This window comes from Staurois parvus, unplaced genomic scaffold (assembly GCF_062004578.1).
Source record: "Staurois parvus isolate SC_StPar_1 unplaced genomic scaffold, SC_StPar_1.0 ptg000160l, whole genome shotgun sequence".
Taxonomy (NCBI): Eukaryota; Metazoa; Chordata; class Amphibia; order Anura; family Ranidae; genus Staurois; species Staurois parvus.
In genome coordinates, this window is record NW_028317956.1 from 1,912,762 (window position 1) to 1,935,249 (window position 22,488).

The following is a 22,488-nucleotide window of genomic DNA, read 5'->3' on the forward strand; positions in this document are numbered from 1 at the left end:
AGGCATCCCCATAAAATTTAAATCCAAAGCCTAATACCTAATATAACAGTAATCTATCTTTGTCAATAGAAGATACTAGTGATTGCATTTTTATTGTACCATCACAAGAGGGCAGAACTACTTCCTGTGATAATAGGAAGACACAGAAGTAGGAACTAAAAAGCTAACACTTTGTTTCCTACAGGACAGTGATTACAGTGAACAGATCCAGTCACATGTAATTAAGGGTTTTCTGTGTTTGTTACAGGTAAGCAGGAGGCTGTTTAACATGATAAATAGGACAAAATGACTTAACATGTGCCCTGGTGGTTAGTAAATGTCGCTGTTACTATTATGCAATCAGATTACTTGTAGCATAAATGTGAATATATATTGCAGCTATGTGATTTGGCGCTAAGATACAGGGAATGTGATTTCTCTATTGTAATACGCTATTGTTATGCAGAATAGGTCACTAGCATATCTGCAGAGGTCTAGATATTCAGTATTGCAATTAAAGATGTTTATTAATGTATATGAAAATACTTATTAATGTATATGGAAATATTTAGTAATGTATAGAGGACAGTGATTACAGTGAACAGATCCAGTCACATGTAATTAAGGGTTTTCTGTGTTTGTTACAGCCATTCCTAATAAAACACTTCTGCTTTCACCCGACCCATCCTTCGCACAGTTGACTTATTTACCGTATGTGCAACACAATCTACAGCACACACTCATTTTGGTAGCATAATTATCAATGTAGAATGTAAGTTCCTGGCTAAAGAATATTATTTTTTATCAATTGTTATGAGTACATTTCCACTTTAAATCGATGGGTTTAGTGCAACGTTAGAGTGGACACTAAGAAACAAAATGGTGAGGGGACCTTCCACAGATTGACAGCCTCAGCTCTGTTCCTGTGTGCTGTGCGAAGGGGGATGTCCAGGGGCGGACTGACAACTCATGGGGCCCCCGGGTATTTGGGGATCATGGGGCCCCTGTGTCCTTGCCCAAACTCAAAAAACTGTATGAAAAAGTTACCAGGGGCATCTCATGGGGCCCCCTACTGACCCCGGGCTCTTGGGCAGTGCCCGAGTTTCCAAATGGTCAGTCCGCCCCTGGGGGTGTCTTCCCTCCAATCAGCTCTCAGAGCTCTCCTCACTGATGTAACATCAGTTATCCACCTCCTGCTTTTCAGAGCTGAGAGATCCTGTGTAAATTCTGCACTTTAAATGGATGTACAGGACATATAGCTGCAGATAAACATGTGCAATTTACGTAGGATTTGTTTTTTTCCTCTGTGTATCACCTGAGGCCAGTCACTTCAGTGGGTTTATGGGAGGGTTTACAACTGCTAAACATGCGTGCAATATGTGACTTTAGGTGTGTTTTTGGTTTTTTTTTGTTTACAAGCGTTTGGCATTTCAAATGCCGGTAAAATCTACTCCTGAGTGCAAGTTTGGTGCGTTAAAAAAAAAAAAAAACGCGACTGTAAACTCAACTGCCTGTAAATGACAGTGTACCTGGACACATAGGAAAACATTAGGGAGAGTTCAGGGGCTGCTGAAAAAAACCGCTGAACAACTCTTGAACGTCAGTTTAGGAGCTGCAGGTTTTACAACCACTAAACATGCGTGCAATATGTGATTTTAGGTGTTTTTTTTTTCTAGCTGATTTTTCCTGCTAAGAGTAAAAGGCATTCAGAGGAGATATTAATATGTCCTGTGTGCATGAGGCCTCATAACACTACGGTGTAGATGGGCCGTCAATGTCTCCATTGAAGCACAGCACATCACATGTGGATATTTCTCTTTTCTTGCAAATCCTATTTGCAGCAATAAAAGTAATTTTTTTTGCCTATAAAAACAAAGCAAGCAACTTTTCAAAGCAGTCCAAGTAGGGTTGCCACCTCATCCCTTTAAAACCGAACACATGTTAAATGGCACAGATTCTGAGGCTACTTTAATGCAGATAAGGCATTAAATGAGTTTAATTACTACCTTAATCAGCCACAGAACCTATCATTAATATGTGCTTGGTTTTAAAAGGATGAGGTGGCAACATAAGTCCAAGCTGGATGCAGGTCAGACACCGTTGTCACCCTGCCCGTGCTAAACTAAGGAAGCTGAGCTTACATAAGCAGGACTTGTCATGACTGAGGACGATCAGCAGAGGGAGCTCAAGCAGAAAGCACTGAGCTGATCGACGTAGTCCGTTTCCATGGCCACGGGAGCTTCCCAGCTGACGCCTTTCGGATCACGTAATCGGAAGCGGAAGTGGAAGTGCCCGTCTCGGCCATATTGGAAGCGGGGGAGGAAACAGGACAGCGAGGAGGAGAAAAGGGAAGACGGGGTTAGGTGATCCGGGCAGAGAGGTGAGGGGGGTAGTGTGGCTGTGTGTTGGTGGGAGAGGGTTGGTTAGTGGCGGAGGGCAGGGGGTGAGGAGCTGGACGGAGCGGCCGCTGGGCTCATGTCTCCCCAGGCCCTGGAACAGGAAGGGAGGGACTGTGGTGTTTGTGGGCACTGATATCCATTGCTGACTACCTTCCTCTCCCCTGGGGCCTCAGAGGTACCACAACACCCAGCATGGCCAGTCACCCTCTGCCTGCTGAGCCATGCTGGTACTTCCACTGCTGTCCTCCCATTCCCCCCCATGTTATTGTTCAGGGTTGGTCCTTATGTGGCCTAAATCCCAAATCTCAGGCCATTCCCAGAACACAGAGGTATGGAGACCCCTCATGTCCTCATTACACCCCCCATGTCTGTGTGTTCTCTCCAATGATGGCTTCCACAGACAGTCCTCTATCTCATGTACACAGGACACGCATGGAATGGCTGCCCCATCACTCCTGTGTAGAACCTGTTCATACACAAGTTGGATCCTTTGTTTCTAAATCTGCTCCTTTCTTTAACTACTTGAAGGCCAGGCCTTTTCTGGCACTTTGTTTACATGTAACAATAGTTTTCACTAGAAAATTACTTACAACCCCCAAACATATATTTTTAAAGCAGAGGCCCTAAAGAATAAACTGGTGTGTTTTGCCATTGTTTTTGTTTTCCAAAATGCACGTTTTTGAATTTTAATGCAAAAAAACCCCACAATATATAACCCAAATTTTTTGTAAAATAAAAATGTTATGCGGAGTAAATGGATACCAAAGGCATCATGCTTTAACCACTTGCCCTCCAGAAGATTTACCCCCCTTCCTGACCAGACCATTTTTTTGCGATACGACTCTTACTTTGATAATTGTGCGGTCATGCAACGATGTACATAAATGAAATTGTGTTGTTCCCCCCCCCCCCCCCATAAATAGAGCTTTCTATCGGTGGTATTTGATCGCCTCTGCGTTTATTTGCTGCGCCGACCATTTTGAAGGGGAAAAAAAAACTATTTGACTTTTTGCTATAAACCTTATCCAATAAAAATTTCAAAATCAAATTTCATTAGAAATTTAAGCCAAAATGTATTCTTCTACATGTCTTTTCTAAGAAAAAAAAAAAACCCAGTACGTGTAAATTGGTTTCCGTGGTGTAATATATACAGAAATTTTTTTATTTTTATACTAGTAATTGCGGTGATCAGCGACTTATAGTGGGACTGCGATGTGCATTCTGACACTGAGTGGGAACTAACTGCTACTGACATCCCCAGTGACACTAACACAGTAATCAGTGCTAATAAAAAGTACTGACACTGTACTAATGACATTGGGCAGGAAGGGGTTAACTGTGCTGTGTATGTTTTACTACAGAGACATACTGCTTTGTATTTACTGTTGTGCAGAGAAATACAAAGCAGCATGTTCTTGCTGGCAGGAGAGAGATCTGTGTTTACACACAGGTCTCTCTCCTGTCAGTTCTACATGGCAGTCGCTGGGTGCCAGTGGGGAATTTCTGGCCGGGACCCAGTGATTGACATCCCTAGCTGCCAATGGCAGCGTGCACATGCGCCCCCTACCCAGAAATTCAAGTCACGTATATATACACACACACGTGCTTTTGCGCAGGCCTGCCACCCTGTAGCAGTAGTTCTACTATAGGGCGGTGGGCAAGCTGTTAAAATTGTGTATGTCCATGCAACAGTGACAAACAAAAACATTTTTACTATCTGTAGGTGACATTTTAAAAGCCTTTACAGGTGACTGCTTTATATTTACAGAGAAGGTCTGGTGCTAGAATTATTGCTCATGACCTGACATTCGCGTTGATACCTCACATGCGAGAGATGATCGCTGCTTGAGTGCATGCGGGATCAACACATGTGTTCGCCTTTGTGTACGAGCATGTGAGGAGGGGGGCACTTTAAAATTGTATTTATTATTTTAACACTGTTGCTTTAAATGTTTTTCTTTTTGTTTTTTTTAATCACTTTGCTGTCAAAAGGAATGAAAACATCCTTTGTGACAGCAATAGGTATGTGACAAGTACTCTTTATGGAGAGATCTGGGGTCAATAGAGTCCCTTCCCACTGCTTGTAATAGCAATCTAGCAGCTAGCTAGGAGCTTGGATTACCTTTACAAGAGAGCCGACCGTTCGCCCTAAAAAAACGGTACCTCCAGGCATCATCCCGGTATAACCACTTGAAGGGCAGCGATGTACGAGTATGTCGGTGATCGTCAAGTGGTTAATTAACCATTTGCTGTCCAGAGCAGTTTTTTATTTCACAGCTCGTATATTAAAATCTGCATTTTTTTTTTCTTGCTGGAAAAGTACTTAGAAACCCAAAACATATTTTCTGAAAGCGGAGGCCCTGTTGTAATGTTTGTATATTGCACAGTATTTGTGCAGCTGTTTATGAAAGACACATTTTTAGGAAAAAATACAGTGAAATGAATTTTTAGCGCACACAAACGTGCTTTTTTTTTTTTTTTTTTTTTTTGGTAGAATATAAAAGATGCATAGCACCTGCCTGCATCCCTTCAGTCCCCTGTTGTGACACAGGGTGAAGGATCCTCTCCCCACACCCACTGTCACAATTTAAAAAGATTGTGGTCGTGTGGGACTCCACAAAGCTGTATCATTCATTCACAGTTCTGTGAATGAATGACCTAAAACTACCATCTACCACAAACCACTTGTAGTTCTCTGAACTCGGAGGGCATTTGTGAGCTCTCTTGTAGTTCATTGATCTTCCTGCTCTCTAGTAATGGTCTGCCCATATGGGGAGGTACATGCAGACGGCTATACTGAAAGTCTGCAGGAGCCTGACATTGCAGCCACAATCTTACCTGTGAAAATGTGCATTTTATTTTAAATTTTTTTTTTTAAAAGGTGAACTTAGCCTTTAAACATGAGCTGTAGCCCTCGATTTATTGCTCACACCAGTGTTCACAGCAATTCCTGTGTGGAGCAATCCCTGTTTAGATAGTGTGGTTGGACCTACATGCGCTTTGCATTTGCGTGTGAGCTGACTATCAGAGATCTGTTTTGGCTAATTCCCTGGCTGTACCTGTCAGGGAAATGCAGCCTGAAACTGGATGTGACAACAACCTCTACATTACCAGCTTTTTCAGAGTGGGGATTGGATGTTCCCCCATCGCCTCTGTGGGCAGCCACCCAGACCGTTTACAGCAATCCTGGGCTCCCCAGTGGAACAGGAGAGCATGAGAGAACAGCTTCTGAAGGGGGGGAGCCTTCCAAGTTCTGTAAAACTGGCTGTAGATCAGTTTGGAATACTTTTACAAGAAAGCCAATTGCTGCCTCTAAAAGAAAACAATATCAGGGTTATAACTGCAGCTAAGATCCTGGTATAACTGCTTGCTCCACCGAGTCTGTGAATATAAATTGGGATGCCTACCTTTACACGCACATGAACTTTAATGGCATCCCAGTCTTAGTCCGTAGGGTTCAATATTGAGTTGGCCCACCCTTTGCAGCTATAACAGCTTCAACTCTTCTGGGAAGGCTGTCCACAAGGTATAGGAGTGTGTCTATGAGAATGTTTGACCATTCTTCCAGAAACGCATTTGTGAGGTCAGGCACTGATGTCAGACGAGAAGGCCTGGCTTGCACTCTCTGCTCAAATTCATCCCAAATGTGTTCTATTGGGTTGAGGTCAGGACTCTGTATAGGCCAGTCAAGTTCGACCACCCCATACTTGCTCATCCATGTCTTTATGGACCTGTTCTTTTACAAATGTCTGTAGAAGCAGTCTGCATGCCTGGATGCTTGATTTTATACACCTGTGACCATGGAGGTGATTGGTACATCTGAAACCTGAATCCAATGATTTGGAGGGGTGTCCCACTACTTTTGGCAATATAGTATGTATGTGTGTATATATATATATTGTGTGTGTGGCCTAAGGGTGGCAAGTGGTTAAAATGTATCTACAGGCAAAACTCTGTTCTTTAACTACTTGCCTACTGGGCACTTGTAACCCCCTTCATGCCCTGGCCAATTTTCAGCTTTCAGCACTGTCGCACTTTGAATGACAATTGCGTGGTCCTGCAACATTGTACCCATATGAAATTTTTTATTATTTCTTTCACACAAATAGCTTTCTTTTGGTGGTATTGAATCGCCACTGGGTGTTTTATTTTTTGCACTATAAACAGAAAATTAGCAAAACATTTGAAAAAAAAAAAGTTTTTTTCTTTGTTTCTACAAGTTAGCAAATGTGTACTTTTTCTCCTTCACTGATAGGATGCACTGATGAGGCGGCACTGGTGGGCATTGATGAGGAAGCACTGATGATGCTGCACTGATAGGCAGCAATGATGGGCGCAACTGCTGGGGGGCACTGATGGGAGGCACTGCAGGGCACTGATCTCCTTTGTGACAGCTGCCGGTTATTGGCAGTACTTTCCTCGCGCTGTGACAGCGTGAGGAAAGTGCCGCAGGTAAGTGTATTTACGCCGTGATCTGTTGTGTCATTGGAAATGGCTGATCACGTGGTAAAAGGCCGCTGTGATTGGCCTTTTACCTCATCACGCAATCAGCTGTGTCCGTAGGACACAGCAATCACAGAGATCTCGGGGCGCGTTCTGGGAGGACGTCATGACGCCCTCCCAGAACTGGGTACCTGCGCTGTATAGCATCATTCGGCTATACCGCGGTTAACAAGTGGTTAATGTGGGACTAAACCCATCAATTTAATGGTTTCCAAAAACAGCTATATTCAAGGCTTGCCATGAATAACTGTCACAGTTGCATTTACTCTCAACTATACTGTCAAGCCATCAAATGTCTGGTGTCATAACTAATCACATGTACCATAGTGTCTGTAGATCAAGCAGAGTCTAAAATGGCAGGTTCCTTGACTGGAAAGGATAGGCGTGTTGAGTTTTGTTTTAAATGTGACTATATTTATGAGGGGTTAGATCCCCTGTCAGCTCTTTATAGCTAAAGGTTCAGAAGTCTGCCGATTCAGCAGCTATTGTCCAAAATTTGATCCATGGGTGCCCCTGTTAGCACCACTTGAGTCCACAAGTCAGCTTTTCGATTGACTTTTGTTGGAGCTAGATGGAAAATTGTTGGCCAAACAGTGATGACATCCAATCTTATGTGGATCTTGGCTATCAGAATACAATAGCTGACAGGAGATTTGTCCATATACAGGTTTCTGTGAATGAGAGCCATTTATATGTGTACAGCCAGCTTAAGGAAAGGTGGCAGTGAGGCTCCAGATACAAATCTGTGGAGTTGGGTAAACGTATCATTGGATCAAATGGCTCTGGTTGGGTAGCTTTCCAAAAATGGAGACAACCCTTAAAGGGTTGTAACCTGGAGGTAAGACTCCATGTGTATACAGTCTAATGAGATCACCAAACAAATGACCAAAAGTCCAAAATCATTTAATGATAAAAACAGCAGGAAACTCAAAATATGCCACACATTTCTGGGGTCAGTTAAACTCCCTCTTCCTCGGGGCTCTGGTAACAAGATGGTGGGACTCCTAAGACCGCATAATCTTCAGGGGTATTTGATGGTATGAAAGTCACAGAACACATTGATTCTAAAGAGCATAAAACCACCTCAGGATCAAGGTGTGATGTGACTGCAGTTGTACACTACTCAGATCCATATGCTCTGTGACTGTGGGTTTATACTATTCAGGATAGGATGTTTTGTGATTTGTTTTATGTTACACTTGTTCCAATGACAACTTTCTAAACATGGATTTTCCTCACATTGGGAAGATGCCCTCTCACTTTCTGTTGAGTCTACATGACAGAAAGTAAATAGAGATGAACCTAACAAAACACAAATGGGCTAAAAGATGACAGTGGCTTTATTCATGTCCAACTCTATACAAAATGTAAAAAGGTTTTGGCTTTAGAATTACTTTGAATAATATCTGGTCATGAAGGTCCTCATTCAAGTGATACTAGAGGCAAACATGTCATACTTATCTGCTCTGTGCATTAGTTTTGCACAGAGCAGCCCTGATCCTCCTCCTTTTGGGTCCCCTGCTGGCTCTCCTGGCTCCTCACCCATGCTGAGCGTTCCCAGAGCAAGCGACTTGCTCTGGGAGCACTAGTGTGTGCTTGCTCCCGAGCCACGTGTGTCTATAAGACATACACAGTGCATCTTGGCCCTGCCCCCCACTCCCTCCTCACTGCCTGTAATTGACAGCAGCAGCCAATGTGGAGAGAGAGACCCAGGAGAACCACTGCTCTCGTGCACATTGCTGGATCGTGATGGGGTTCAATTACGTATTGGGGGGGGGGGCTGAGGGGGGAACTGCACACGGAAGGTTTTTTTACCCTTCAATGTGGGTACAAAACCTTCAGCCTTTAGAACCACTGTCAGGTACTTCATGCTATAAGATGACAACGCTTTGTCTCTCAGTTGTGCTTTTGTGTTGTCACCTGTGCTTCCAGCTGAGACTATAAATGGCTGGTTCCTTGCTGACGCTCTTCCTGTGTTGGGGTGACAGCTATCTTCCAGTTGTGCTCCTGTGTTGTTGTTCTGTCGCACATGCCCATGGTGGAGACTACAATTGGCCATGCTGATGCACATTGTTCAGGTATGGTCCACCACTGTTACTATAAGGAATCCGGTCCAGAGTAATGATGTGCAGCTGACACTGGAGTCAGTGTATATAGACATAAAGTTGTTGAATGAGGCCAGAGGAGATCAGCAGCACTGATGGTGCAAAAAAAGATGAAATGGTGAAACCGGTCATTTTAGGGACAAAAAAAAAAAATGTCAGTTTGATATACGTGCTTTAGCAAAATATGTCATCCAGTTATAGTGCACATCTAATTTAAAGTGGAAAGAAAAGCTAAACAACAACACACTTATTAAATGTTGTTTCCCTATTGTTTTTATACTCCCTACAGACATTTTATACTAAATCGCTATCTAAAAAGGTTTTTCTATGCAGTCACATGGTCATGGGCCGACAATGCTGCTAAATCCCTTTGCAAAGTTACATCACCTGCCGCCATCCATTGCTCCAGGGCATTGCCAGATGTCAGAGTTGATGCCCACCAGCTGCAACAACCTCCAAGAAGGGGGAATAGTGCTGGAACTTTGGGGTTATACAACTGCAGGGAAAAACATAGAAAATGTTTTTGGAGGATGATTTAGTAGAAAATGTCTGCGGGGAGTATCAAACAATGGGAGAGCACCTTTTACCAGGTATGTTGTTGTGTAGCTTTTCCTTCCACTTTAAAGTCCATGTTTATGGGTTTGTCGCATACCTTTTCGGTGCATTTATCTCATATTTACATCCCTTATTTTTGTGTCTTGTGTTTTCATTACTTGCATACTAGAATTTTCTATTTATGGTTTCCAGAAAACAGGCTGCATATTATACATGTGTAACATTGAATATTTGACACTGAACAGTAAGTATTTCGGTCTTATAAAGCAATTTTGAAAATAACTTTTTTGATCCTCTTCAGTCTGCATTTTGCTCTCAACACAGTAGAAACTGCTCTCCTAAAACTTGCAAACGATCTACTAACAGCTAAAACCAATGGACTCTATTCTGTCCTCCTACTCTTGGACCTCTCTGCTGCCTTGGATACAGTAGTTCACCCCCCTCCTCCTCCTCAAAAAAAACTTCACTCTGTGCTCTTCACTGGTTTTCTTCCTACCCATCTCACCACACCTTCAGCATCAGTTACAATCTCACTTCCTCCTCTCTTTCTTTCTCCGTCCAGTGTCCCCCAAGGTACTTTTCTTGGACCTTTCCTATTCTCCATCTACACCCCTTCCCTGGGTCAGTTGATAGCCTCTCTTGGCTTCTAATACCATTTCTATGCTGACGACACTCAAATCTATCTCTCTACACCACAGCACACTCCATTAGTCTCCACACGCATCACTAATATACTAACGGACATATCAACCTGGATGTCGCACCACTTCCTCAAACTCAGTCTATCCAAACCTCATACTTGACTTCTCTGTCAAGATTGAAGGCACAACTGTCAACCCGTCCCCGCATGCCAAGGTGCTACATGTTATCCTGGACTCTGAACTATCCTTTTGGCCCCACATCCAATCACTGTCCAAAGCTTGCTGCTTCAACCTACGCTACATCACCAAAATACGCCCCTTCATAATCCATGGCAAAACAAAGCTCCTAATTCACTCCCTGGTCATCTCTAGCCTTATCTACTGCAACTCCCTTCTGATTGCATTACCTTTACTAAGGCTATCCTTCCTCCAGTCCATCATGAATGCTGCTGCCAGACACATACACCTTACTATCCGTTTAGCGTCTGCTACTCCTCCCTGCCAATCCCTCCACTGGCTACCACTTTTTTGAATTAATTTGATTCAAAATCTAACCGTTTACAAAGCTATTCACAACTCGGCCCCCAGCTATATCACTATCCTAGTCTCAAAATACCAACCACGTTGTTCTCTTCATTCCTCCCTGCTCTCTAGCTCTCTTGTCACCTCCTATGCTCGTCTCCAGGACTTTTCCAGAGTCCCTCCCATCCTATGGAATTCTCTACCCCTATCTGTCTGTCTCCTACTCAGTCTACATTTAGATGATCCCTGAAAACCTATCTCTCCAGCCAAGCATTTCCTGCCCTCACCTAATATCTGTATTTTTTTTTTTTTTTTTTCTCCATCAGCTCATCCCCCACAGTTATTACCTTATGTCAGTTGACCCTCCCTTTTAGATTGTAAGCTCTAACGATCAGGGCCTTCTGTTTCCTACTTTATTGAATTGTATTGTAATTGGTTCTTTCTGCCCTCACATTGTAAAGCACTATGCAAACTGTTGGTGCTATATAAATTCTGTATTTTAATAATAACTCCTTATTTTCCTTCCAGAGAACATTGAACCATTCACATCAGTCCCACAAGGGAGATCACAGTCTAATGTCTTTACTGCGGTCCTACACACTGTAGAGCCAGTGTTTTAGGAGGAAGCCAGCTTTCCTACGTGTTTGGATTTTGGGAGGATACTGAGCCCCCCTCCCAGTGGAAGCCCATGCAGACACTGTGAGAACCTATAGACTCCATGTGGATATTGAAGTGTTACTAAACCCAGGACCCTGCATTCACTATATCTGATCTCCCACAGTACACAGAAAATGGAAATGCAATTATTTTAGATGGAACTGGATGACTTTTGTCTTTTTTCAGCCAGACTAACTATCTAACATGTTCCCATTACTGTAGACACGCCCGCCTCCCTCTGACAGGTAATATGGGGAGAAGTTTCCCCATACTGTCTGTCAGATTTGAAAACCGCGCGGTCGTGTGATGCTCTGTCCACAGGGCCGTGTCACTCATTCACAGAGTTCTGTGAATGAGTGCCTACAAGTCCCTGCAGTCTTAGTGGCTGTCAGCTTGTACTTTTCAATGAACTACCACAGTGCTGTGGAGTGCCGTGGTAGTTCATTGAAGCTTCCTGTCAGAATACATGCTGTATGGCAAGCAGATATTCTGACCGGCCTGCAGGAGACCTGCATGGGATCAGCGATGTACTGATCACTGGTGCAATGCTTTCTAGGCTCCTGCAGACAAAAATAACAAACACGCTTTTTTTAACTGCAAAAAAAGTGCATTTATTATTTTTGTCACAAAGGTGAACTTATCCTTTAAGGCACACAGACTGATATTTTTAGATTTTGGGATCATTTAGTTTATTATTTTCATATGATGCTTTCATTTGCTTTTAGGAGGCATTCACATGGACATACAATAAACTGCATTCTGATCCATAATTTAGCATTTAGCTGTGCAAAACAAAACTAGAAAATTTGTGTTTGCCATCCGATTTTTGTCTCTATTTTTATGCTGTGGGTATGTAAACGTTTACGATATCTTTTATATTTAAACAGCCTAAATGGGCCCTATGGGACACTGCTGTGTGTATTCAGGGCCGACGTAAACATCAGCAATGTGTAGGCAGTGGCGGGAGTGCAGGCGCAGAATGTCCTTGCCTTAAGTCATCCTTTGCCACTGCTGCTGATTACAGTCTATTGATGGTCACGTCTCCCCTTGAAGATATCAGTCATGTGAGTGAGGCCTTCATTGTCCTTGCTGTAAAAATGAATATAAAAAAAGTTGCACTTAGTGGAGAGGATCTCCAGCAATTCCTCTCCTGTGGCCACAGAGCACAATAAATACCTGACAGGAAGTCTACCTCCTCCAGTCTACCTAAAACCAGCAAAAATTTTGGCTGGAGTTGGGCCTTAAAGTAAACTAGTGGTGCACTGAAATGAAAATTCTGGTGCCGAAACCGAAAATTCAAAATGCACTTGGCCGAAAACCGAAACTGAAATGTGCAGTTTTTAAAAATGAATATATATTTATTTGGAAAGAAATACACTTTGATTAAAAAAACAAAAAAAATATATATACCCCAATTTTTTTGTAAAATATGAAAGCAGATGTTACGGCAAGTAAGTAGATACCCAACATGTCACGCTTTAAAATTGCGCACGCTCATGGAATGGCATGAAACTGCGGTACTTAAAAATCTCCATGAGTGATGCTTTAAACATTTCTACAGGTTAGCAGAGGATGTCTAGTGCGAGAATTATTGCTCTTGCTCTGACGTTCGCGGTGATACCTCACGTGTATGGTTTGAACACCATTTACATATGTGGGCATGGCCTACGTATGTGTTCACCACTACGTGCAAGGACAGGGGTACTTTAAACTTTTTTTTTTTTTTTTAATGTTTTGGGGTTTTTTTGCACTGTCCCTTTAAAAAAAAATGAATCACTTTTATTCTTATCACAAGAAATGCATGCAAGAAATAATTAGTAACAGGTCCTCTTTATGGAGAGATGTGGGGTCAGTAAGACTCCACATCTCTCCTCTGCAATGTAAAGCATTGATCTAGTGCTTTAAAAAAAAAATGGCTGTAACCGGAAGTGGCGTCTTTCTGGTTCTCCAAGGGCATAGAGATGAGTGGAGGCCATCTTTCCTTCACTCATCTTTATGCCCAGCGCTGGGATCATTCGATGGTTTTCTCAGATAAGGCTGAGAACTACCGAGCGGCGGCTGGTGGCAGCAGCGAGGGACGGCAGGCGGCAGCGAGGGGCAGGGTTTTTACTGCACCTGTATCGGTGCTTTTTTTCCATTTTGCCTGACGACCGAAAGGGGTGTTTTCGACTGAAATGTTTCGGCGCATCCCTAAAGTAAACCTATACTTAGTTTTGGGAGGTTGTTCACACTGCCCGCATGCAAATTCTTTTAGTGTGTGGGCAGCTATCGGTATTTCCATGCAGTCAGGTGCGGTGGGGGAACAGTGTGATGCGTGTTTCATCCCATTGCTTTTTATTTCATTTTATTCAAAAACTTTGAAGTGCACACAATGACCCTTCAGTTATGTCTCTGTACAGCAGCGTGGTGCAATAGTGTACTGCGGGAAATTGCAGTGTTGTGGTATGAACAGGTCACATAGAAAACCGTCTCAATGTGATCGAGCCCTTACACTTCTTAAGAAACAGATGCTCCAGAGAGCAGACACCACAAAGTGCTTGCTATTATCTTTATTAGCCAGATAATCCTCCACTTTTTACAAAGTGAAACTAAATCAGAGAGGGGCACAAAAGAGTCTTCTGGCTGGCAAAAGCAGGCTACTTCTGGTATCAGTTCTTAGATATGGCATTTTACCCCCCCAGTCACATCGGGTGCGACTTGGCATGTGATTTTCAAATCGTATGCCAAGTCGCACCCTATTGTCCGACATGAGAGCGGTCATATCAGTGCGGTTCCAACTTGGTTGGAGCCACACCGATTTCTAAAGTAGTACATGCACTACTTTTGTTGCGATTTGCATAGACATCTGTGTCAGATGTCTTGCAAATCGCAACTGATATCAGCAGGTCACCCGATTTTGAAATTGTGCGACTTCGCTGTAAGTCGCACAATTTCAAATTCTGCTTTGATGTGTCCGGGGGCTTAAAGAAAATTTGTAGTGAAACAAATAGGTGGAGGAGCTGTCATTACTGCCCTCCTGAAAATGCTAGTTGCCTGACTGTATCTGGCTTGCATACTGTTTGAAACACTGACTCAAAATAAGCATTGTGTTTCAGAAAAAATGAAAGCCATTCAGTCAACGTTGTAGCCAGGCGTTTAAGCGTTTTAAGGGAAAGGTCAGCAATGGCAGCTTCGGTACTTCCCTAACCTGTTTGCCTTTTTTCTGTACTTCCCTAACTTGTTTACTTTAAAATGAAAAATGGAATACAGAACTAGTTTAAGGAAGTACATGGTTTTTACATTCGTTCCCCAAATGTTCAAAAATTTCCAAAGAAATCTGAGCTCTTTATTGTGCGTTTGTCAGACAAATAGTGAATGACAAATCTGTACACAGCTGCAGTCTAGGGATGGCCTGACTTTTGATCCAGTTTCACAACCGTTTGTGATGTATTATCTCACATGCTTGTTGGATCCTTTTAGTTGGTTTTAGCATTTTTCTTTCTGTTTACTCTTTTTCCTGCACTTTATTCTGCTTTTGTCACTACTGTGAAATTTGAATTTAGCATCTGCGATGGTATTAGCATATCAATAGAATGCAAAATAATATCACAAAAAAGAGTAATGATGTAAATTCTACATGGCTTATTTTTTTTAAAAACTAGTGTATATTCCACATTTTAAAAAGCGGGAACATAAAGTGAGATGAGATTTGTATGGGTAGGACCAGTTGTCCTACAAGTGACCAAAAAAAAAAAGCACAAAGCAGATTTTTTTTTTCTTCTTAAAGTGAAACTTGGGGAAAAATCAAATGCTTTTCTGGGACCAGCACAAGTTTCAGCTAAGGCCTCATGCACACTGGGCATTCTGAAAAGCGCTGGTAGCGTTAGCTGTATAAAGTCACATTAAAAAAACGCACGTTTTTCTGCATTTTTTGCATTAGCGTTTAGCTGTTTTTCCATGTTGGCTTTTTTTGCGCACACACATATTTTGGCTCAAAAATACTGTTTTGCCACGTTTTACTGCGTTTACCACAATTAGAGCGTTTTTACAGCAAATTAAACTCATCTTGACACCCACTAGTTCTGTGTTTTTTGTTTTTGTGTTTGTTTTTTTTCCAGCCAGAACACGGCCCTGCCAAAAAATGCTGATTAAAGCCTATGTGTGCATGGACACATAACATGCTGGGGAGTTTACTGGTTGTAGCAGAAAAACACCAGAAGCCAAAAACAGCAGCTGGACAAATGCCCAGGGTGCTAATGATTAGTATCCTATGCCCCGAGAACTGCTGGTTACTGTACAAAGGACAGTTTCATTCACACCAGATATTACACACAGCTCTTCACTTTCAGAGAGTTCGAGTATAGTACAATATGGGGACTGCGTTTTTCACTCTTCCCTCAGCCATTCACAAAAGCCTTATTCTTTTTACAGAATACAAGCTAATTGTGAATGGATAAAGAGAAAGAAGGGACAGGTAAGCGACAGGATCACTTCATGTTCATTCACAACACCGGGTAGTTAGTAAAAAGAATATGCACATTTTGTGAATGGATAGGGGGGAGTATAAAGGGGAGAAGTGATCCTTTACTGTAGTATAGCCATAACTCTTAGCCACGATTCTGGAAAAAGAACAATGACTGTGATATCTGGCGTAAATAAAACTGTCATTTGTACAGTATCCAGCAGCACTGCAGGCATAGGACACTAACCATTAGAGGTCATTGGAAAGGTAACCGCAGTCAGGAAGTAGTACAATAAAGAATAAATTGCAGTCACAGAACGCAAAATAAAATGGCATAAAAAAAGAAAAAATGCAATTATGGTACAAAGCAAACTATTTGTTGTGTTACCATATGATTTACTTTAAATATTTTCAAGTATACTTTTAATGACTTTTTTTTTTTTTTTTTTTTTAACAGATGAGCAGCAACAGTAATAAAAGAGCACCAACAACTGCAACACAACGGTTAAAGCAAGACTACCTGCGCATCAAAAAAGACCCAGTGCCTTATATCTGTGCCGAACCCCTCCCTTCAAATATTTTGGAATGGTGAGTTTTACAAGATGGTTGACATTTACAACCTAGTTTGGCTGTTTTTGCTATTGGGTAAAGGTACGTCCCTAATCCAAACTAAAAATAAAGAAAAATGTATACAGCCGAAAAAGCCTATATCCCTAGTGCTTTTTCTTACATAGGTATTGCTATTGTGCACCAGGTCACCCTCCTTCCATAAACCACCTTGCTGCTAATAGTCTGGTATTGTGAGAACCTCATAACTTGCTGAACTTTTAGGAATGGGTGGATGTTCCTGACCCTGACCACTGTGCTGGACAAACGCTCAGAGGGTCACGGTGTCTCATCATGCTGGAGACATGATTTGTTGGAATCTCTCTGTCTTTCTCAATGTCCTGTGACTACTTTGCTTTTGACTTTTGTCTCCTCTGCCAGACCCCCTGTGCTTGCCTTTGCTTGTTTGCTTTTCTAGACTTCCTTTACTGACTGTTTTTACCCCTTTTTTAATTGTTGGAACACTAGAGACCTGTTACAGTACTGGCCACAAGACCTCTTTCTAGGTACTGCTTTTGTCAGGAGGCCAGGCACATGTAGTGTTGCTTGCCAAAAAGAGAGAAATTACTAGGTGCTGTCAGCAGATAGTGTGTTTTTTTTTTTTTTTTTTTTTTTTGATTTTTTTAATGAAAAGTGTCCATTTAAAATGAGTTTAAAAGCCCCATAGAAATGCTTATCTTAGATCCTTTCTTTGCCCCTTTACTGAATATGCCATGTTCATAGAAGTCTGTGGCTGCATGTCCTTTATTCATGTATACCTCTGCAGCTCCATAAGCAGGGACTGATTTGCAAAATATTTATTCTCAGCATATCAAAAAATCTGCTCTCTAGCTATGATTTAAGGCTGTGCAAGCTGAAACGTGTAAGTAGAGGTGTCAATATGGATTTTAACCCTATGTATTAATAAAGGATTTATATATTTGGAATTCCTGTCAGGTGCCAACTATTTTGAGTGACTTGGATATGTTTGGGCACACACAGGCCTAAGTCAGCACACATACACCACTTTCATTAACATAAGGCTAGGTTCATACCTATGCAGTGTGCGTTTTGATGCGTTTTTGTGTGGTCTTTTTTTTCTTGTTGCTAGGCAGATTTAAACCGCAAAACACTGCAAAAAAAACGTACTACATGCTTTTCTGCAGTTTCCATTGAAATCTATAGAACCAAAAATGCAACTCGTTGTTTTTTTTTTTTTTTTTTTTTTTTTTTTTTTAATAAAGTCCCTGACCTTTTCCAAAAAATGTACCGGGTGAAAACGCGGAGATGTGAACGTGTTCTATAGGAAATCATTTTAAATGGACTGTAGTGCGTTTCTGCAAAACGCTGCAGAAAACACTTGCCTTTTGTATACTTCTAAAGGGCATGTTACCCACTTCTTACTTCACCTTTCTGGTCAGCAGCGACATCTGTATCCTGGAATGTCTGACACACAAGGTTACGGGAGACTAATATATTGGCCTTCAAAAGTTTTAAGTATTGTTGAGCCAACATAATGTTGACATATGATTATGTTCTGCCTTTGTGTTTGCAGGTATTGTCATTAATGAATAAGTATAATGTTTCTCTTGTTGGCTCCTTCACTACATAAATAATACAAGTGGGGCTGCTAGTGTTATTGGCTCATACAAGTGGTAATCATTCCATTATTTTATGAGGACAGATGTATTACTTGCTGCTTAGTGTTTGGATAGCACACAGTGATTGTGTAGTGTTAGCTGTATAAAGTCATACTAAAAACACAAGTTTTTGTGCATTAGCATTTAGCCTCGTCTTGCCTCATTCAGCCGTGTTTTTCTGCGTTAGCGGTTTTTAGCGTTAAAAAAATTGGCTCAAAAATGCCATTTTGCTGCATTTTTTACTTTTTTTTTTTTATGAGGACAGCTGCATTACTTGCTGCTTAGTTTTTGTATAGCATGCAATGATTGTATCCTATGTATCTATAGTATCTTCACAGAAGTGAATGACCTCTTTCTAGGCCTTAAAGTGGAACTTCATCTAGTGCTCCTTTTTTTTCTTTATAGAGTTAAATGTGTTTTTATCTCTGTGTCCTTTCCACTCACATCTTGTCATCAGGGCAGAAAATTAGGGAAACTCTCCCCCAGCGGGGATACAGGTTTTAGACTTCACAAAGGCTGGCCATACATTATACAATTTTCTTGAGATTTTTGGTTTAGATTTACCAAAAATCATATAATAGGAGGTCAAACCTAACAACACTTTCTGTTTTATCCAGTTAGGCAGGCTCTTGCACCACAGGTTGAAGGTAAATGTAAAGGCAATTGGACAGAAAATTGTATAGTGTATGGCCAGCCTTAGCTTTCTGTTATGCCATTAGAGAGATTTCTGCCCTTTTTGATTTGTCAGGAAGTAAGGTAAAATCTCCTCACATAACCGTGAAAAACAGATTCTAACTCTTTTTTCATTCTCCATCCAAAAAAAAAAGTTTTGGTTCTACTTTAAAGCAGAGGTTGTGGTTGGTTGTTTTTTTTTTTCTCTTTTGTGCATTGAATGCCAAGTGCAGGCAAACATGGCAGTTTTAGAGGCTGGGTGCCTCTAAGCCCAGAGGATGTGTTGTCACTTTGTAATGCTAAGTAATCAGGTGGGAGAAGTCTCTCAGATACAGTGAACTGCCTTAAATGCCAATTCTGGGATAACTGCCTTCTTCTCTGCTTATGTACTTCTGCCTATACACATATCCAATCAATCCAATCAAATAATTGACTTCGCCACATCTTAAATGAGAAATATTAGTACCTGTGATGTCCTCTAACCAGCAGTTTCTCAGCTATCCATGGATGCCAGGAGGAGGGTCTGTGCAGCGACAAAATTTCCTGCATTGTTTCTAGGACTACATGTCCCATGTTTCTGCCCATTGTATCCTGTTTGCGGCATTAGAATAAAACTACCACACCTGATTCATTCTGGTTTATTTATGTTGGCTTTGGGGGCAGTAAGGGGACTGGTACCCTTGAAGCTAACAAAAGTCGCTGGCCCCGAGGCAGGAAATAAGGGTTTCAGATCATACGTTTCAAAGAGTATACTACTGTATGTTTTATAGAGGTGTTTGTGAAAAACTACAGATAACAAAGATGCTTGATTTACAATGCACAGTTGAAATTTAGATTTGTTTGCATGAAGCTGAGCTTTAAAATAATGAGATTTGTGCTTGTAAAATAACATCTGAGAACAATCTTCTCTGACAAACATCACTGATTTTGTTAATTTTTTTTTTTTCTTGATAAAATATATTTATTTTTTAAATTAAAAGAGGTAATACTTGCGCTGTGCAACGATATTGTACAGAAAGGTCCCTTACCTCCTCTTTTGGCAATCCCCCAGCAACACTGCCCACTCCTCCCTCCTGGAGGTGCCCCCGTTAGCAAGCCGGATGCTAAGGAGGCACCCATGCTTGTGTGCTTCTGTGCTGGGCTGTGTGTTTTCATAGACACACACAGTGCTATTAAGCCACAACCCCACTCCCTCCTCGCAGGAGTTTGATGGCTGCAGGAGCCTATGGCTTCCCTCAGTTTGTCCTGTGAAACCAGGAATGTGGGGCGCGGGGCTGGAGGCAGAGACAGCATGAGAAGTGGTGACAGGAGCTAGGAAAGTGTTGAGGGACAGGTAATGGGGTGTTTTCTACCTTGATTACTACTTAGAAGCCAAGTGTTCCCATGTGCAGTCTGTTGTAGAGCTCCACAGTTTCTGAATGGCAGTCTGTCATAGAGTCAATGACTGGACAGGGGAGATTGTTATTCATTCAGGCCTCCATTCACAGAACACTGTGCAGTCTGGGAGAATACTAGGATGTTTTTGAATAGACAAGGGGACAGGCAGGGGAGGATGAATTGTGTGAGTCTTTCACAGTTACAACCACTGCTCTTAAATCCAACTGCACCAGAAAATCACTGTGAGGAGTATCTGGCATCACTGAAGGAAACATTTTTAACCTCCCTGGAGGTATTGCCGAGAGTAGCTCAGGGTAAACTTTCAGCACCACAAGCGTTAACCCCGAGCTACACTCGGGAATACCTTGCAGCGCTGCTCCAGGATCTCTTCTTTTACCTTGTCCTGCGCTCCCACGATGTCCCCCCTGCAGTGTCCCCGGCAATGTCCTCCGGCGGATGCCGGCATCTGTCTTCCAGGTTCCGTTCCCTGCAACGTCAGGAAGTACAGGGACGGAACAGTGGGAAATGTAAAAATGTGAAAAAGTGACATTCACTAAATACACTAAAATCACATAGTAAAACATTACTGTATCAAAGAATTTCACCTACATTTTGTCCCGAGTGCTTTGTCCTGTGCCCTGCCTGCATATTTACTGTTCTTTCTGCCTGGAAACTGAGAAACGTCCATGGCTTCCAAAAAGCATCCCTTTAGTTCAAAAGCGGTTTTAGACCAGCTAGAGAACTAGTAATTTAGTACTACTTGCAGAATTGAGTGATGATTCGTGGGGAAATTCCTCATCAGACACTGAAAACGATTTTGCGACTGAGCTGAGTGATGTGCGAACTTGGTGCTCTATTTAAAATTTCAGTGTTTTTGGTTTGATTATATTATTGAATTAAATTTATTATTATATTTTTTTTTATTATAATTTATGATTTCATGTTTCAAATTTTATCATACCCGGGATGTTTACTAGACTCTTGTTCGGACAGATTTCAGTGAGTTATTCCTAAAAATTACAGGCCTACAATAAAAAAAGATATATTTCCATGCAAAAAACTGTACTGCTTTGAGCACAGAAATACTGACATAATCAGACCGCTAGGGAGGTTAAAGTAATCAGCAGAACATAGAATAAACTTCATTAGAGGGAACTTATGTGACTAGCACCCAAAAAAAAAATGTTCTGGAATTGAGCTTTAAAGATGCCAGGTAATGAAGTGGTTAAATGTTGTGCATTAACATGGCAGAAGAGGGCCTGCTGGATTACATCACACAGAGTGGTTTGTTATGCAGCGTGTCAGTTGTCTTCTGGCTGTATGAAGGCCAGAGACAGTTGCATACACATATACTCACACGTGGCACAAACAATCCCAAAGGCCATGTGTGTAAGGTTTGTTTACCTGGCACAAACAGTTGTGGCTGTTGGCTTGTCTGACCGCTCTATTTATTGCGTGGCAGCTTCTTGTCTGGTCAGCTGGTTACAGGTATTTTATTCTCCTGTCTGATTACTTCTGTATTTGGTTGTGTTTTCTTTTCTTTGCTTTCTTTTGTGCTACTCACAAATCCAGGAGCCATGATGTTTGGTCATGTGATTCTTGCTGACTAGGAGGTTCAGGTTTCAAATTGCTCAATCCTCTTTTTTTTACAAAGAGATTTATAACCAAATCACTGTTAAAGTGCAGATCTTGGTGCCTGCAAGTGGCTGTGCTTGTCTGCAAATCCATTACTTTGTACCTCCTGTCAGGTTTTTACTGCAGTCTGCGTTCTGTTGTGACTTCCCCTTAATTTTTTAGTGCTTATATATAGTTTTGAATGTTATCTGCAGCTTTTTCTCAATTTTTTGTTAGTTTTATCCCACATGGAAGAAAAATATATTTGAAATGCACTTTAAAAATATTATTTACAAATATATTGACATATATTTGAAATGCTACAATTTTGGCCATATTCAATATATTTCTAAATTTAAAAAAATATATATATATATATATATGAGAGATTTTATAAATTACAAAATTATTTAAAAAAAAAAAAATTGTTTTTAAATATGTTCTTCAGATTTGTTTGTTTTAACGTATATTTGTAAATGCATTCCAAAAATGTAGATTATACAGTATATTTGAAATGTATTTGTAAAAATATTTTACATATATTTTGTATTAAAAACTCAGTTCAACATGGTGTGTGTGTGTGTGTGTGTGTATATATATATATATATATATATATATATATATATCTATATATATCCATTGTAGCATTTCAAATATGTCAATATATTTGTGAAGAATATTTTTAAAATATATTTCAAATATATTTTTCTTCCATATGGGATATTAGTGGTGTTTTAACTATGACTTGTCGTTTTTCAGTGTTAATAAATGTTTATTCAAAGGTGTGCAAACATACAT

At 41.2% G+C, this 22,488-nt stretch overlaps 1 protein-coding gene across 1 annotated transcript in view; it reads left to right on the forward strand.

Annotated features, from left to right (window-relative positions):
* Positions 1-2,329: 2,329 nt before the first annotated feature.
* The window catches only part of UBE2J2 (ubiquitin conjugating enzyme E2 J2), a 39,682-nt gene continuing 19,523 nt past the window's right edge, over positions 2,330-22,488 (forward strand). The window contains exons 1-2 of the mRNA XM_089675962.1: positions 2,330-2,359; positions 16,260-16,390. Coding sequence (XP_089532088.1) covers positions 16,260-16,390 — 131 coding nt within the window. The 5' untranslated portion in view covers positions 2,330-2,359. The remainder of the gene's footprint in view (positions 2,360-16,259; positions 16,391-22,488) is intronic.